The sequence below is a fragment of the Nelumbo nucifera genome, chromosome 5, assembly GCF_055504915.1.
Source record: "Nelumbo nucifera cultivar China Antique chromosome 5, China Antique-T2T, whole genome shotgun sequence".
In the NCBI taxonomy this organism is placed as follows: domain Eukaryota; kingdom Viridiplantae; phylum Streptophyta; class Magnoliopsida; order Proteales; family Nelumbonaceae; genus Nelumbo; species Nelumbo nucifera.
In genome coordinates, this window is record NC_142653.1 from 22,133,956 (window position 1) to 22,150,583 (window position 16,628).

At 40.7% G+C, this 16,628-nt stretch overlaps 1 protein-coding gene across 2 annotated transcripts in view; it reads right to left on the reverse strand.

Moving 5' to 3' along the window:
* The window catches only part of LOC104595755 (Phospholipid/glycerol acyltransferase family protein), a 34,389-nt gene extending 30,399 nt beyond the window's left edge, over positions 1–3,990 (reverse strand). For both annotated transcript variants that reach the window (XM_010256629.3, XM_010256628.3), the window contains exons 1-3: positions 3,295–3,990; positions 1,602–1,721; positions 1,429–1,466 (exon numbers count right to left, since the gene is read on the reverse strand). In XM_010256629.3, the coding sequence (XP_010254931.1) occupies positions 1,429–1,466; positions 1,602–1,721; positions 3,295–3,813 (677 nt within the window). In that variant the 5' untranslated portion in view covers positions 3,814–3,990. The remainder of the gene's footprint in view (positions 1–1,428; positions 1,467–1,601; positions 1,722–3,294) is intronic.
* Between the last annotated feature and the right edge of the window lie 12,638 nt (positions 3,991–16,628).

Here is a 16,628-nt window from a genome sequence, read left to right on the forward strand (position 1 = left end):
CTATCTGGAAAGAATCAACACTGGTGATCTACTCCAAAAGAAGAGACCCAATACTTGCTTGTCACCTCAGTGGTGTGTTCTGTGTAATGTAGATGGGGAGACTGGTTTTCACCTAATGGTGTCGTGCCACTTCGCGAGGTCATTGTGGGATTGGGCTTTCTCCTTATTTGGATGAAGTTGGAATCCCCCATCAGACATGCAGGGCCTTTTCGCCCCCTCCTTCTTCAGGTGGTGATTAAAAAGGGGAAGGACAATGTGGAGAGGACTAAGGGCTGCAGTATGTTGGACACTGTGGGAAGAAAGGAACTCCAGGATATTCTCAGAAACTCAAATAGGGACAGCAGATTTGAGGGCTATCATACAGTTTAGGGCAGTACAGTGGCTGAAATCTCTGGAAATATTCACAGATACACTGTGGATGACATGTTGAGGAAGTGGGGTGAAATTGCAAGTTGCACGCAGACCAAGTCAGTAATGAGTGTGGCTTGGACCCCCCCACCTAGTGGATTCTTGAAATTAAACTTTGATGGATGCAGTAGGGGAAACCCGGGACAATCAGGGATCGGGGTGTTTTCAGAGATGAAAATGGGGTCATCTCTGCTATGCTCTCAGGCCCAATTGGAGTGGGTGACTCCCTTAGAGCTGAGATATGTGCAATTATGGAAGGAGCCCGGAAAGCTAAGGAATTGAACATCAAGAAACTTATAATTGAAGGGGATTCAGAGGTGGTGATAGGGTGGCTGACCAAAGAACAAAATGATCTTTGGAAGTATAACAATGAGAAGAGGAAATTCAAATGGCTGGTGCGGGAGATGGAAATTAAGACATGTTGGATTAAGAGATCAGCTAATTCCCTAGCTGACGGTTTAGCAAAACAAGGGGCAGAAAGGGATTCCTTGTTTTGGGCTAAGTTGTAATGTTAGTGTCCTTGTATCTTTGTATTTTCTTCTTTCCTTTCTTGAAGTTCTTTGTGACTCTTGGAAGATAAGTGTGTTTGTCTTCCACTTGTAAATTTTCTACTGATGAATTAATGAAAGTGTTATTGATCAAAAAAAATAAATAAAACATTACTGAAATAATTCAAAACTGGAATTCAGCTTATGCCCAACTTATCCTAATTGTTGTAGATATCCTGCAGTCATGATCATGTGATTTAATTTGTTAGGGGACCTTAACGAGATCTTTGTGCAGCCCAATTCTCCTTTTTTTTCTTATTTTGAATCTTGAGGCATATTTACATGTTATTTACATTTGCATGATTATTTACATTTGGAGTTTAAAGCTCTGAATATTTTTTTGAAGGAAAAAATGATTATTTACATTTGCATTAAATATACAGGAGAAATTCACTAACAGATTAAGCATTCAAGGTAATAATATGAATGAACTAAGGAACAATAATTTAGGAAATAACTTATATGAACAGACCTGATGAGACCAACGAGGGGAAGTTTAGCCACTGATCTCTTCGGCAATGAAATCCAGGATTAAAGTTAACAAAATAGAACAGAAACATGTCAATACCAAAAATATAAGTAGAGAAGTATGATCATAAATTCTATGTAGTCCGAAAAGTCAATAGTATTAGTTAGTTGGTCCACCTTAGCAACAAAGCTTGGAAAGGAAGAAGACATGTGGTATAAAATATCCAAGTAGGAGACATGGTTAGATATGATAGCCCCAGGTCTTTCAGGTTGTTCAGACTGTTCATTGCACTCATTCTAACCAATTAGAAAAACGAAAAGAGGTCAGAAGAAAGAAAAGATTGATCACTAGAACATAAGCACTGGATTTCCAAAATAAATTACACTAAAAGTATGCCAATAAGAGCAATTAAATGCATGTTTAGTTCTTCTCCCCTTTAGAAGAACTTCCATAAATGAAACGTTCTTTTTTTATAAGCAACTTTTTTCTGATAAGTAACTCCCATAATGAAACTGTTATTTTCTTTAAATAGTTAATCATATTCTTGAACACAGTCCCCCTCCCTCTTAGGGAGCCAGTGGATTCAGTTAACCATACAGACATTGCAATCTGCTGTTTAGAACATTTTCAAACATATTCCATGGTTTGCATGCACTTCACCAGAAAGGGAGCCCTAAGAGTTTCTTCTACTCCATTCTTTTCTTTAAATGATAAATCAAATTCTTGAACATAGTTAGTCCCCCTCCCTCTTCGGGGATCAATGGATTCAGATAGCCATACAGATATTACTTTTGCTCAAACATATTTCATGGTTTTCATGCACTTCGTCCATAGAAAGGGAAGCTGCATTAAGAGTTTGTATTGCATGATGTATCATTCAGCAGTCAGGAAATATATAAGAACTAGTAAAGTACAAACACCCCAAGAATTATCTAAGTACAAAACCCCCAAGTCTCATATCACATAAGGAGCTGCCCAATGGCCAATATCAAGTCCCGTACTATACCAAAAACTTACAACCGATGTCCTCCCCAGCAAAGGCAACCTTAATCTGGAAGTAAGCTCAATCATCATTGGATGGTCTAGAAAGCTAGGTTTACTTAAACTGGGCTTCACACAACAGTTTCCATTTTCCAACAATACATAAGAAAAGTAAAATTAAAAACTACCACTAGCTGCAGAGAATTTGGGAGATTAAATATTTGTATTAAAATAGTGAAAGAATCCACGAATTAACGTAGCCAACCAAGCCTAAGGGATACAGCAATTATGGGCCCTATGAAAGTAACTCAACTTCACTGCTCAAATTTCTCTTTCTCACTCCAGGAATTCTTCTCTTTCTTGTGTTTGTATCCCCAAGTCTCCTTGGCCAGCTGGACCTGTGCCTTTCTCTTATCCATCCTATTACAATCCATGGCATGATTGTCCTCAATTTATATCCTCTAGCAATCCGCCGAGATGGAAAATCTAAGACGCTGTACTAATAATAAAATAGTTCAGCTCTTGTTGAATCTCTCGAGGCTGAAAGAGTAATAAAGAGAACGTGGCATCATGAAGAATTCCCACAAAGCATACGCTAATACTAGCCCTAATTTCAGAATAAGGAAGTAAAAGCAAAGTAACCAAAATAAGAATAACACAGACTATTAGCATTTATTTGACACGTCTGATAAACCCATGTTTTGCTTTTGCAAACCTATAGCTACATTGGCAATTCAAATAATAAGAGTGAAATATAAACTAAATTATACCAAGATTTGTCCTAATTTCCTCTAATACAATTGCTCGTATTTCTGCTAATAAAACATTCAGAACGTGCAATGATATTCAGATGGCAGAAAAATGATTAAAAATCAGAATTTATTTTACCTCGCTCGCCAATTTATCCACTGCAAGAGGATTCCGATACGACTCATTAATCCAGTAAAAACCTAGAGTGAAGAGCAATGCCCTCGAAAGAAACCTCCCACACTGAACAATCACGGCTCTTCTCCACCCAACCATGTGAGCATAATCCTCCTGCTCGTCGTCCCGATTCGGGACGGAGAAAAGCGTACAGAATCGACAAATCAAGTAATACAGGACCAGTATAACGATTCCGAGAACTAAGCGGATGGGGACGAGCGTGACGAGAGCGAATCCCAGCAGGAATTTCTCCAGCAACGGCAATTCACCTCTGCCCAACGTCCCGTAGACATCTTTCCGAACGAAGGCTGCGAATTTCTTATCAAGCTCCTCCAAACTCTCAGCAGAGATGGTAGGAGAGCTCACGCTTGAATCAGATTTCAACAATGGGCGGTCGTCTTTACCTGGGACCTCCTCGTGAGACTCGTCGACTGGCTCTAGAGTTTGATTGGTCGAAGTGAGGTCTTTGAGCTCAGACTCCATTCTGAAACCCTAACCCCGATTATTTACTCGGACACCATGGGATTAGACTAGAGAAGCTCCGGAGGTCGGAAAGGGGGAGGAGATGAGGATCCGTAGAAGTGTCGCCGTCTCATCGTGGAGTTGCGGATATTGGTGCTCGTGAATGCTTAAAAGCGGCTCCATCGGACCATCTCACATGACATGACAACGCACATCAAACCGTAATGTAGGTTTCTTGGGCATCGGGGCGGGGCCATGGTCTGGCGTCACCGTCAAGCCCCGTAGTACGTGGTCGGACATCGGAGTCACAAGATCAGCGCTTTAATAGGACCCACACGAGAGAAATCGTCTGGACCAATTATGATTGTGAATTTGTGATGTAATAATAATTGCCTTATTATTTTCTTTTCTTTTAGGGCAATGATTTGGGCCGGTTTGTTTGCGGTGCAATTTCATTTGCACTCATCCAAAAGCATGACGGTGTATACATACAATTTGGGTGTATATTTTGATTTAGGTGGAATTTGGGAGTGCTTATTTGAAAACCAATCGTGCTTATTTTAGCAAGCGCTCATGAATATTTGGTGAAAAGATACTTGTTCCAAATAGAGCTAGTTAACATTATGGGTGTCAATAGGACAGGATCCAATCCGGTTGAACCCAATGTGAATCCATTATAAATAGACCACGTCTAATCCAATCCAACTAATATTTTAGATTATTTTGGACTGGTCTAATTTAATGTTTGGATCATTTAAGTTTGTTTTAATTTAAATTGGTTTCAACCTAAACATGATCCACCGACACCTATATTCTTATCTTATATCAATGGGTCAAATATTGGCTTAGTCCAACCCAATCTAATATAAATTTATTAAAGACGGACTAGCAATCTAATCTAACTAATACTTTGGACCATTAAGTCTGTATTGATCCAAACCAATATGCCTTGTTGGTCCGTCCAAAACCGGTTCATTGACACCCTTAGTTAACTTGGCAGGGCAAGACAAGTCATAAAATAAATAAACACTTAAAAACAAGCTCAAACGTTGGGATTATGAAATACGTGATTATTTGAATAAACACTTATTTTTAAGTACTCCCAAATGTAGCCTATCAACTTTAATCCAGTTTTGTTTCAACTTGTACCCTATGTTAATGCAAATGGGATTGCACTACAAACAAACAATGCCTTGGGTGCATACCATTTTTTTCAAAAAAAAGGGAAAATTGGTTATTCAAAATGTTTTTTCATGAACATTTGCCATGTTTATGAAAAAAAAAATGGCTAGCTCAATCCCTTTCTTTTACTTGTACTTGTGGATTTTTTGTTTTTTCTTTTCAAATTTTTGGAACGTTCCAATTTTTTGGGTAAAGAATAATATGTCATGAGAGCCCATTAGGCTTGAAGCATGGACAACACAAGCCCACCCATACCTTGTGCTGAAACTTAATTAATTATAATGGGGGTGATGAGAATCGAACACTATACCACTTGGTTAAAATGACTCTGGTACCATCTCAAAGAACCATTCAACCTAAAAGCTTAACCTGTTAAGTGAGGTCCTTGAATAGGTTTTAATCTCTTACAACATACATAAACATTAAGCTGAATACCTCACTCAAATTATGGAATGTTTTGGTTTATACCTGATGTGGCTTTTATCACCCAATGGATCATGATTTCTTTCTTTGCACGCACGCATAGGGGGGCAACTATGATACCAAAAAGATACGATATTAGAAAAGCTCACAGCCCCATCAAATGGTACCATAAATAAAATAACCAATCAAGTGGTATTATTCAAAATTTCCTTATTTTAAGGATTTATCTCCTGTTTGTAGTTAAAACACAGTATTGATAGGGGCATTTTAACTGCAAAAAAGAAGTAAAGATTTAAAATAGGGAATGCCAAATGCAGCCTTATTATCCACGATTAACTTATAAGCTGTTGACTATTCTTCTTATTCTCTTTAATCTTGTTTCTTTGCAATGCAATATTATTTGCATTAAGCACAAATGTAAGATAATGCAAGTGAGAAAAATGCAAATGCTAGTTTATTTTTGTTTTGAGCCTTACTTTAATTTATTTCATATATTAGTTTACTGCATCTGCAATGTAAATGGAAAAAAAAAATAGACAAAATTGCAAGGATGGCAATTTCTATCCTACCCAGTGGGTACCCGCCCCTACTCTCTGACGGGGGGAGGGGGTTGCTTAAATGACGAGTTTAGGGGCAGGTACGTGGTTGGGATTCTACAACCTGTACGGGTACAGGTACGGGTACCGTATTAGGCTAAACCCTATCCTCCCCGACCTGCATATTGTTGGAAAACATATAAACATTATGTATTAGGTGTTGAATTTAATAATAATTTAAATTTTATGTGAAAGATAATTGATAGTTTATGTGTTTTTTACATATCTTAATCAAATAATTAGAAATCTTGATGTTTATTTGTATTATTTTACTTATTTATTGCTTATACATGACAATAAATAATAGGAAATTAGATGTGGGTTTTAAACCCAACCCGCCCATACCCTTAAATGCTGGGAGGGTTTTGCACTTTCATGTGTGGGGAGGATTTCGATTCTCAAAATCTAACCCACTATAGGTTTTGGGGCAATTACAGGTTGGGAGGTAGGGAGGCCGATAGCGTCTAGAATTTATAAAACCCTCCCCAAATCCGCTCCGTTGCCATCCCTACAAAATTAAAACAAAAATAAATCAAAATTTACGATCTTCATTGGTACAAAAGAAAAAAAAAATATTGCAACCTTAAAAAAAAGGCTTATTCTTTTTAGAAGTACCTGGATTTATTGGAAAGCAAGTGAATACTTTGCAGTATTTGCATTCCTAGGTTTGGGATCCACGCCATTATTTTGTGCCAAAGAAACGGCATGCCATATTCCCCAAGGTCTTCTATGATTAGATATTGAAGTCTAATACATTAATCCAAGGGCGGAACCAAGTTATTGGATGGGGTCTCTTTGCCCCCTCCTCAAACTTTCGTAGTTCTGTACTTTTGTTAGATTGGGAAAACTTTGCTTCTTAATAATCACCTATTAAATCTCACATGATAGTGAGTTGGTGACATCCCAATTCCCCATTAAAATGTTATGGTTTCACCCACTTAACACTTAACATCTCACATATTAAAAAAAAAAAAAAAAGTGTTTATTTTTACATTCGGGCCTTTTGTAATTGATCCAAACCCTCTCACCCTCTCTCTCCCCTTTCATCTCCTCCCACCCTATTTTTGTCGAAACCTTGTCTCTTCTACCCCTTATTTTATATTCTTGTTCTTGTTTTTGTTCTTGTTCTTGTTAAGGAAAAAAAAAAACAAAATAAAACATAACAAAAGCACTCCTATAAAAGAGTTAAGGGTCCGATGAGTTTCTCTCTCTCTCTCTCTCTCTCTCATGGATTATTTCCATACAGAGTGTTTAGGCCATGTTTGAGAGTGTTTAAGTTAAAAATAAGTGCTTAAAAACAAGCGTTTATTCAAATAAGCACTTATTTGCATTTGACATCCAAATTTTTAAAGTGTTTATTTTTTAAATTAAGCACTTATTTTATATTGTGCGTTTGGTAGTCTTTTTATCTAATGAGTACTTAAATAAGCATTTGTAACTATTTTGTCCTTTATTTTTCTTTCAAATTTTCAAAATATACCCTTTGAAAGCACTTTAAAAAAGTACTTTTATGAAAGCATTTTTACAAAAACACTTTTATGAAAGCACTTTTGTGAAAGTACTTTTATGAAAGCACTTTATAAAACATAAAAGTGTTTTCATAAAAGTATTTTTGTAAAAGTGCTTTCATAAAAGTACTTTCGTAAAAGTGCATTCGTAAAAATGCATTTATAAAAAATGTTTTCATAACAGTACTTTATAAAAGTGTGTTTATAAAAAAATGCTTTTTTTTAGAAAAGTTAACAATTTTATTGAAGAAAGGAGAGGTACACAAGAATGTGTACAAATACAAAAGAGGGGCTAGCCCCCTGAGAATTACACAGGAGGACAGGAATCACAGTACAAAGTCTCTAGAATAACTCCTAATTTTGCTAGACCATCTGCTATTGCATTTAGTTCCCTTGGGATCCAGGTTAGAGAAACATTCAAAGGAGCCGGAAGGTCCCTTGCCTCTGATAGGAAGTGACTAAGTCTCCAAGGTCCAGTTTCCTGTTGTTTCAACCATCTTATAGCATTGGCTGAGTCACCTTCAACTGAGATGCCTTGGATACCCAATTTGCTGACTAGGCGAATCCCTATTAGAGTGACTAACACTTCTGCCTTTGTGGAGTTAGCTATCACAATCGGACCATTATAAACCCAGCATGTGTGACCATTCTCATTTCTTAGAATTCCTCCAATGCCGGCAGCTCCGGGGTTATCATAAGCACTTCCGTCAAAGTACTTTCTTAAAAGTGCTTTCATAAAAATATTTTCTTAAAAGTGCTTTCATAAAAGTACTTATTGTATAAAAGTACTTTCTTAAAAATCAACTAAGGATAAATTTGAAAGAAAAAAAATGAATAAGTGCTTATTGTATAAACACTTAAAAAAAGTTGGAAATTTTAGCTTAAAAAATAAGCCCTTATTTTTTAAATAAGCACTTATTTCGGGCTTACTTCTCAAATACCAATAAGTGCTTAATGGCCAAAATAAGCACTCCCAAACATGGCCTTAATATAATGTAATATAGCCTTTCCATTACCATAAGCCAAAAAAAATGTTATATAACCCCCCCCCCCCAAGAGAAAATTCCTAGGCTCCTAGCTTCACCATTGCACTCATCTTCATATTAACAATACTTTCTTCGCCCATGCGCAGCAATTTGGTTGTCCTCTCTAAGTGTGCTCTATAACTTTCTTTTAAGCTTCCATTTGTTTATAGTACAAATTTCATTTATGTTGGTGTAAATGTAAGTTATGATTTACTATTATTTTAGATTCGACATTGTTTTGTTTGTTTGTGAGAAGTAAAATGATATGACCCCCACTTTATAGGAACAAAGACAATGGAAGCAACATGATGTGATCCCCACTTTATATGAGAGAAGACCATAGGAGAAAGGCAATGAGAATATTGCCTCAATTTTTTTGAATACAAATTTTGCACTTCCAATAAATGCAAATATTGCATCAGCTAAGACTGTAAGAGTGCAAAACATAGTAAAGAACATATGTAAAACTGAACTAGGTGCAAGATTCGTATCTAGCTCACATGCGCACCGCAAACAAATAGAACTATGGGGTAGTGATGATACGCAATCCGGCCAATCTTAGCTGTCAAGGACCTTGCCTCTGAACCGAGTAGCAGAGAACCTGAAACGGAGAAGATGAGGAAGCTCCGGGGGGAACCCGGTGTAAAGGCTCCGAAGCTCAAGTTAGAATCCTTCAAAGGCAAGATAAAACCAGATAGCGCAAAGTTTGCATACCATGTTCTCGGGGGGTAGAGAGCCTTTTATAATCACCTCGCGCACTCACTCCTAGGCTTCTGTCAGGTCAGGTATGATTACTTCCGTGCTTCTGCCAGTTCGGGTGTCATCACTTCTGCTGGGGCAAAACCGCCACTGCTCTTTTTGTCGGAGCCGTCTCTGTAACCGGAGATGGCGGTGGCAGGTGATGGTGGCAGGTGGCCGTTGAAGTGCGGCTGTCAAGCGTCAGATCCCAAGTCAGTCAGGTGCGCCGCCCCTAGATACGGACTCCTTCGGTGTCAGGTACGGTGTGGTTTGTCTAGTTCGGTGTTTCTGGAGGCGAAGTGCTGGAGCGGTGTGCGAGGCGAAGTCTTGAGTTCGGATAGGGGAGTGTCCCGAACTGCCATGAGGCAGGCCAGTTCGGGTCACTGCTTTGTGTGGCTTGGGGCCAAAGGGAGAGTTCGGGCTCCTCGTGGGGAGTTCGACCTCTTAGTAGGGAGTTCGAGATCTTAGTAGGGAGGTCGGGCTCCTCGTAGGGAGGTCGGGCTCCTCGAAGGGAGTTCGGGCTCCTCGAGGGGAGTTCGGACTGCTGGTTTCTTCCCTTTGGTGTTTGCACCCTGGGTACGCTGCTTTAAGTGCCGAGCTACTTGTTTTTTGTCACGTGGCGTGGTTGCGAGGTCGGGCCGAATCTTCCTTCATCAATTGCCCCCCACTCCTCGCGCTAAGGGTCTTGCCCTGGCGCGGGGAGTTCGCAAGGTGTCAGGTAGATTTGCCCTGTACTTTGAATCTTGGTTCTGACGGTGCAAAGTGCGTTGTCAGGGTTCCTTGGGTTTCTTCTAGCGTCCAAAAAGCGGGAAGCGTGCCAGCCTACCTAAACGCTGATAGATGTGGCGGCGTGCACTTTATTTCGAAATTTCAAAAAAGCGTGCCACTTGGGAGGCGCGATAGCAGGCGTCTTTTCAAATTTGAAAAAACGTGTCGCTGCCGCTTTTATTGAGGAGACGTGTGCTGGCGTTCCGTCAATTTCGAAAAGACGTGCGCCGACGCTCTATCAATTTCAGAAAGACGTGCGCCAATCACGTCTCGGTCTCAGGGGACGTGCGGTCAGTGCGGCTGTGGGCCGTCGGATGGGCTTTGATCTAAGCCGTCGCCTTTCGGTCACTGTGAGTGTAAATAGCAGGGGGGACCCCAATCCCTATCACTTCTGTATTTCTCTCGAGCTCGCATCCAGTTTGCGTCCAGGTTTTTTCAGTTCGCGTTCAAGGTCTTCTGCTCGTCCGAGCTCCTGTGGTCTACAACCTTTTTCCGGGTGAGTACTTTCCTGGATCCCATCTCACTCCCTGATGTCTAGCTTGGATAGCTCAGATAGTCCTTCTAGCGGGTCTGATGCAGGTTCTACGAACCGAGTTGCATCCCCTGATAGCCCTAGCGAGCCGGAGGTAGAGCTCGAGGAAGAGTTCGAACTCATAGGCCGAGGCGATTCGGGTAGTTTGGCATCCACCTCTCGTCGGGGTCAGATGTTAGACAAGTTTGGTCCTTCGATCATGACGCCCGAGGGGCTCCAATCCCTCATTACCTACTATAACTTGCCCGGGGAGTACGCTTATTTCATACCTTCGGGTAGCTTTCCTTGGGAACACGGTCCTGATGAGATCGTGATATTCCGGGAGCAGCTCGCCGCGGAGCTGTGATTGCCTTTCCATCCCCTCCTTGTCGAAGTCTTGAACCACTTCGGCGTGACGGTCGGCCAGCTTCACCCAAACTCCATTCGAAATTTGGTGGGGACAATCTCCTTATTTTGCGAAAAGAGCTTTCCTTTGTACTTGGAGATTTTTTCATCAATCTTGATGCTTAAGAAGCAAGCGGGTCCCCTCCCCGGGCGTAGGCGGGCATACTACTTGTCTCATCGCCCGGGCTTTAAGCTTTTACATGAACTCCCCAACAAGGTCCCAGCATGGAAGCGGGACTATTTTAGGGTGCGAAGTGTGCTGGGGTGGCCGTTTCAGACCAGGTGGGGGATGGCCGCTCCTGACTCCGGGGTCACGCTTGACAAAGAGACGGCGAAGGGCCTCCGGCAATGGGCGCGGCTTGGGCTGAAGTGTCAACAGTATCTAACGGAGACCAAGCTCATTGCAGCCGGGCTGAGCTCGGGTAGGTTCTTCACTTAGAGATTCTGTCTTGCTGTCTTTCTTGCTTTTTACTGATGGCGAACTTCTTTTTGCAGGTGTGATGGATTTTCGAGGGACCCGGGTGGGCACTTGTTCCAAGGCATGAAGAGGAGAAAGCGGGTTGCCAAGCGAACTCGTGCCGAGATGCCCCGGGATGCGGAGCCCGAGGTGCCGGACTATCCGCCAGAAGATCTGCCCAGGGAGCCCGAGATGGTTCCTCCAATGCAGGAGCCGGCAGGGGGCCCTTATGCTGAGACTACTTACACAGGGGCTCCTACATACTCCGGTGCTCCTGCTTACTCCGGGTCTGCTCATACGCGAGCTAGGCCCTCGGGCTCAGGGGCCCCGAGGGATTTCAGGAGTGTGCTGTCGCCGACCCATGCTCTTCAAAAGAGTAAGGAGGCTATTTTCCCCGAGGAGGTCGCGGCGTGGACTGATCTCCCTCTGCATCAAGTGGCCTGTCGTGCCGTTACCCATGCCATGGTGGTAAGTGTTCTCCCTTTTTTAGAGCTCTTTGGCTTTCATTTTGTTGGTTCTTTTGATCATTCGGTTCCTTTTGGTAGGTGAATTCTTCTATTCACACCTTGGCGGCTCAGGTGGAGAGGAGCTCGAGGCAGGCACGAGCTGCCGAGGAGGCTACTCGTTTTTCACGGATCAGGCAGGCGATGTCTCAGAGAGATGCCGAGGCCATGGGAGTGGTGGTGAAGCACATGGCGGACTTGAGGCTGGATCTGCAGCATCAGGTCGAGTACCTTCAGGAGGACATCAGGGAGAGGACGCAGATCTTTTCTCAAGGTATCGAAGATGCCAAGGAGAAGGCGGTCGATGAGTACATTGCTTCGTCGGGCTTTGATGATTTGATGGTGGATTCATACAGGAGGGGTTTTAAACTAAGCCGGTGGATGATCCGGAATACGTACCCCGAGCTCGATATTAGCGTCATATCCACTTCGCGCATAACTCAGGAGATGGCCAATGCTGCTGAGGGTGAGCCAGACTCCGAAGGCGAGGCGGGGGCCTTCGGGTATTGTTGAAGTGCCTTCTAATAATGAAGAAATAGCTCCGAGCTTGTAAATTTTTTATTTTTTTTTAAATGTACTACCTTACTTTTGAAATGGAATGACTTTTGGTTAAGTGTTGGTTGTTCTTTCTCCCGAACTGAGCATATTTGCCGAACTAATCATACGTCCGATCTGTTTCCTGTCCGGGCTACCACCCTCGTGCGGCCTGTTTTGGTGGTGATTTTATCCACTTTGCTTGGCGGTCTATAGGTAGTATCGCCTTAGGTTGACGATGTTCCATGCTCGGGGTACTTACTTACCCTCTAAGGTTTCGAGCTCGTATGCCCCCCCGAGTGCTTTCTTTACTCTGTAGGGTCCTTCCCAATTTGGTCTGAGTTTTCCCACGCCGGGTTCGGGTACCATGATCTTACGGAGAACCAGGTCGCAGACGCAAAAGCTCCTCTTCTTTACTAGGGCGTTATAGTACTGAGCTACCTTTTTCTGGTATGCCGTAGTTCGGATGTGCGCGAGGTCTCTTACATCATCCAGTAGGTCGAGGTTGGTGCGTAACTCGTCTCCGTTTGTCTGCTCGTCGTATGCTTCTAGTCGCAGTGTAGGTACTTCGATTTCCACCGGGATTACCGCTTCGGTGCCGTAGGTGAGGTTAAAGGGGATCTCTCCCGTAATGGTTTTTCTCGTGGTTCGGTGAGTCCACAAGACACTTGGTAGCTCGTCCGCCCACAACCCTTTAGCTCGGTCTAGTCGTGCTTTCAGTCCGCGGAGGATGGCTCTGTTCATTACTTCTGTCTGACCGTTTGCCTGCGGGTGTGCAACCGACGTGAAGTTCTGATGAATTCCCATATTTTGGCACCATTCTTGGAACTTGATATCCTCGAACTGTTTGCCGTTGTCGGATATCAGTACTCGAGGTAGCCCGAAGCGACATACTATGTTCTTCCAAAAGAAGTTCTATATGTTTCGGGCTGTAACTGTTGCCAGAGGTTCAGCTTCTATCCACTTTGTGAAGTAATCTACTGCCACCACTAGGAACTTTCTCCCACCTGTTGCTGGCGGGAATGGCCCCAGAAGGTCGATGCCCCATTGTGCAAAGGGCCATGGACTGGTGAGGTACTTGAGGTCGGCAGCAGGCTGATGGTGGATATTGGCATGCTTCTGACACTTGTCGCATTTTCTGACGAGCTCGACGGCCTCTGCCTTCATCGTTGGCTAGTAGTAGCCTTGTCGAAGTTCCTTTTGAGCGAGGGCTCTGCCCCCCAGGTGTCTGCCGCACAAGCCTTCATGAGTGTCGCGGAGTACGAGCTTGGCTTCGGCAGGTCGCAAGCAACACAGGTAGGGGAGCGTGTAGGATCGTCGGTACAACCGTTCGTCTATTATGACGTATTTGGCTGCCTGGCGCTGCACCCTCTTGGCTGCATTGCGTTCCGCAGGGAGGGTTCCATCTAGCAGGAAGCTCGCGAGTGGGTCGATCCAGCTCGGCTCTGCTTCAAGGACGGGAGCGACCTCTTCTGCCCCATCGAGAATGCTGGGCCGAGGTAAGTCCTCTATGTACACAGTTCTCATGGCGTTGTGACTCGTGCTGGCTAGTCGGGACAGGGCGTCAACCTCAGTGTTCTCTGACCTCGGGATTTGCCTGATGAAGTGTGTCTGGAAGTTGAGCAGAGCCTCCTTTACTTTTGCCAAGTATGCAATCTTAGTGAGCTCGCGTGCTTCGTACTCGCCTGTAACTTGGTTAACCACGAACTGGGAATCACTGCAGATAACTACGTGCTTTGCTCCAACCTTGTGTGCTAGGTTCAGCCCGGCTATCAGTACCTCGTACTCCTCGAAGGGAGTTCGGTCTTCTCGAGGGGAGTTCGGACTGCTGATTTTTTCTCTTTGGTGTTTGCACCCTGGGTACGCTGCTTTAAATGCCGAGCTACTTGTTTTTTACCACGTAACGTGATTGCGAGGTTGAGCCAAATCTTCCTTCATCAGGTATATATACACTTACGGCTGTCATGGGGTGTTATTGTTTGTTAAACAACTCTTAATACAGCCATCAAGTGCAGCTCATTCTGAAAATTGGCATCATTAACATTGAATTAATTTGTAACATGTTGAATTGCATCTCATCTAATCTTGAACTTGTAGACTCTTTGGTTTGAATATGAATTCATTTCTATTTAGTTCAATTACGCATAATAAGGTTATTTTATCCGTTCGCCACTATCCATATCATTTCCACTAATTTGGCTCCATCAAATTGTTTATAAATTAATCTTTTGTTCCAGGGGTAAAGAGGTTTTGGTAGTCTATATCCTTGATGTTAGATAGGCAAATATCATTTCATAAAAGGCCAAGCCTTCCCTACTTAATTATTTCGATATAAATGGTAGGGATTCGGATTTTTGGCTTTGACAATTCATGAATTTTGAGAAAAGGCCAATTTTGACCCCAGAGGACTTTGGTGTAAAAGGCCATTTGTAGACAAAACATATAATGTTTGAAATGATGTCAATAGATCCATTAGACAACAAATAAAATATAATAAAAACATGCTTATGTTGTACTGTTAAAGTTTGAAAATGCCACTTTAGATCCCAAATTTGAAAATGAATCACTTTAGATATTAAAATATAAATTTTATTAATCTTTAAAAAATTACTTCGAGGATTTTATCAAGTTACAGTCATTAAAATAACAATAGTTAATTTAACAGTAAATAATTAGCAACAGTTAAGAGTAATTTATTATCTAAACACTAAATTAATTAGCATAGTTAATAATAAACTAACAATCACTTTTTTACTTATTTAACTTAACTTAGCAACTTCGTTTTCTAATTAAATTAATTTACCTAGTTTCTTTAAATACTTCAATTACTTATTTTAGTTTATTCGATTATTAGTAATTTAATTTACTTATTCACCTTATTTAGCTTTGATTGTTTAATTAGTCTATTTACTTAGCTTAATTTGCTTAATTAACTTAATAAATTAGTTAATTCACTTAGTTGACTTGATTTACTTATTTAGTTTAATTAACTTAATTTCTTTAATTGCTCTATTTAATTGACTTAATTTACTTAATCAATTAGTTAATTTTCTTAGTTGACTTATTCAATTGGTTAATTCACTTTGTTGACTTATTTTACTTACTTAGTTTAATTAGCTTAATTTATTTAATTGCTTTATTTACTTAATCAATTAGCTAATTCACTTAATTGGCCTAACTTACTTATTTAGATCGATTAAATATGTTTATTTAATTTAATTTACTTATTCAATTGTTTAATTTACATCGTTGGCTTAATATACTTATTTAGTTTAATTATCTTAATTTCTTTAATTGCTCTATTTACTTAGCTTAATTTACTTATTTATTTAATTAATTAGTTATTTCAATTAACTGCATTATTTTTAAAATCGTCGTTGACCTGAGCAGTCGATTGAATCGCTAACCTATTCAATCTGGTAAATGGTTTTTAGATCATTTTTCATTTTAATTATATATATTTTTTTTCAAAACATCATGAGTTGGTATATTCGAGGCATACAATCAAACTGTTGACCTAGAAACTAGTAGCCAAAGCAATCCATTTTGGGTTGGTTTTTGAAACACCACTTAATTGGCTTAATTTATTTATTTAGATCAATTAGCTTTGTTTGTTTAATTTAATTAACTAATTTCATTTCCTTAATTAATTTAATTTACTTACTTAAATGCTTAACTTTATTTAATTATCTTAATCAATATAATTTATTACTTTATACGACCATATATCCTGGAGTAATTTACTTAATTAACTTTATTAAAGCAATTCATTTTCACACTTTAGGGTCTAAAGTGACACTTTCCAAACTTTAATGGTGCCACATAAGCATATTTTTATTATTTTATTCATAGTTTAATGGATTCAACAATGTTGTTTCAAATGTAGTATGTTTTTGCCTACAAATGGCATTTTTTATCAAAGTTTTTTCTTTGGAGTTAAAGCTGGCCTTTTTACAAAGTTTAAGAGTTAACGCCAAAAATCTGCAAGAATACTTTGGACTATCCCCTAAGTGAGAATTCTTGGTGTTCCGCTTCACCCCATTGACTTAAATAATCCATCTAATTTGTGTCTTTGGCATGTAATGAAGTAACGGACCTTTACAATGAAGGTGTTTTATAGCCCAATTATCTGTCCAAAAGGATATCATTATTTCATTGTCTATCATCCACTTTAAGCCCTTGACAA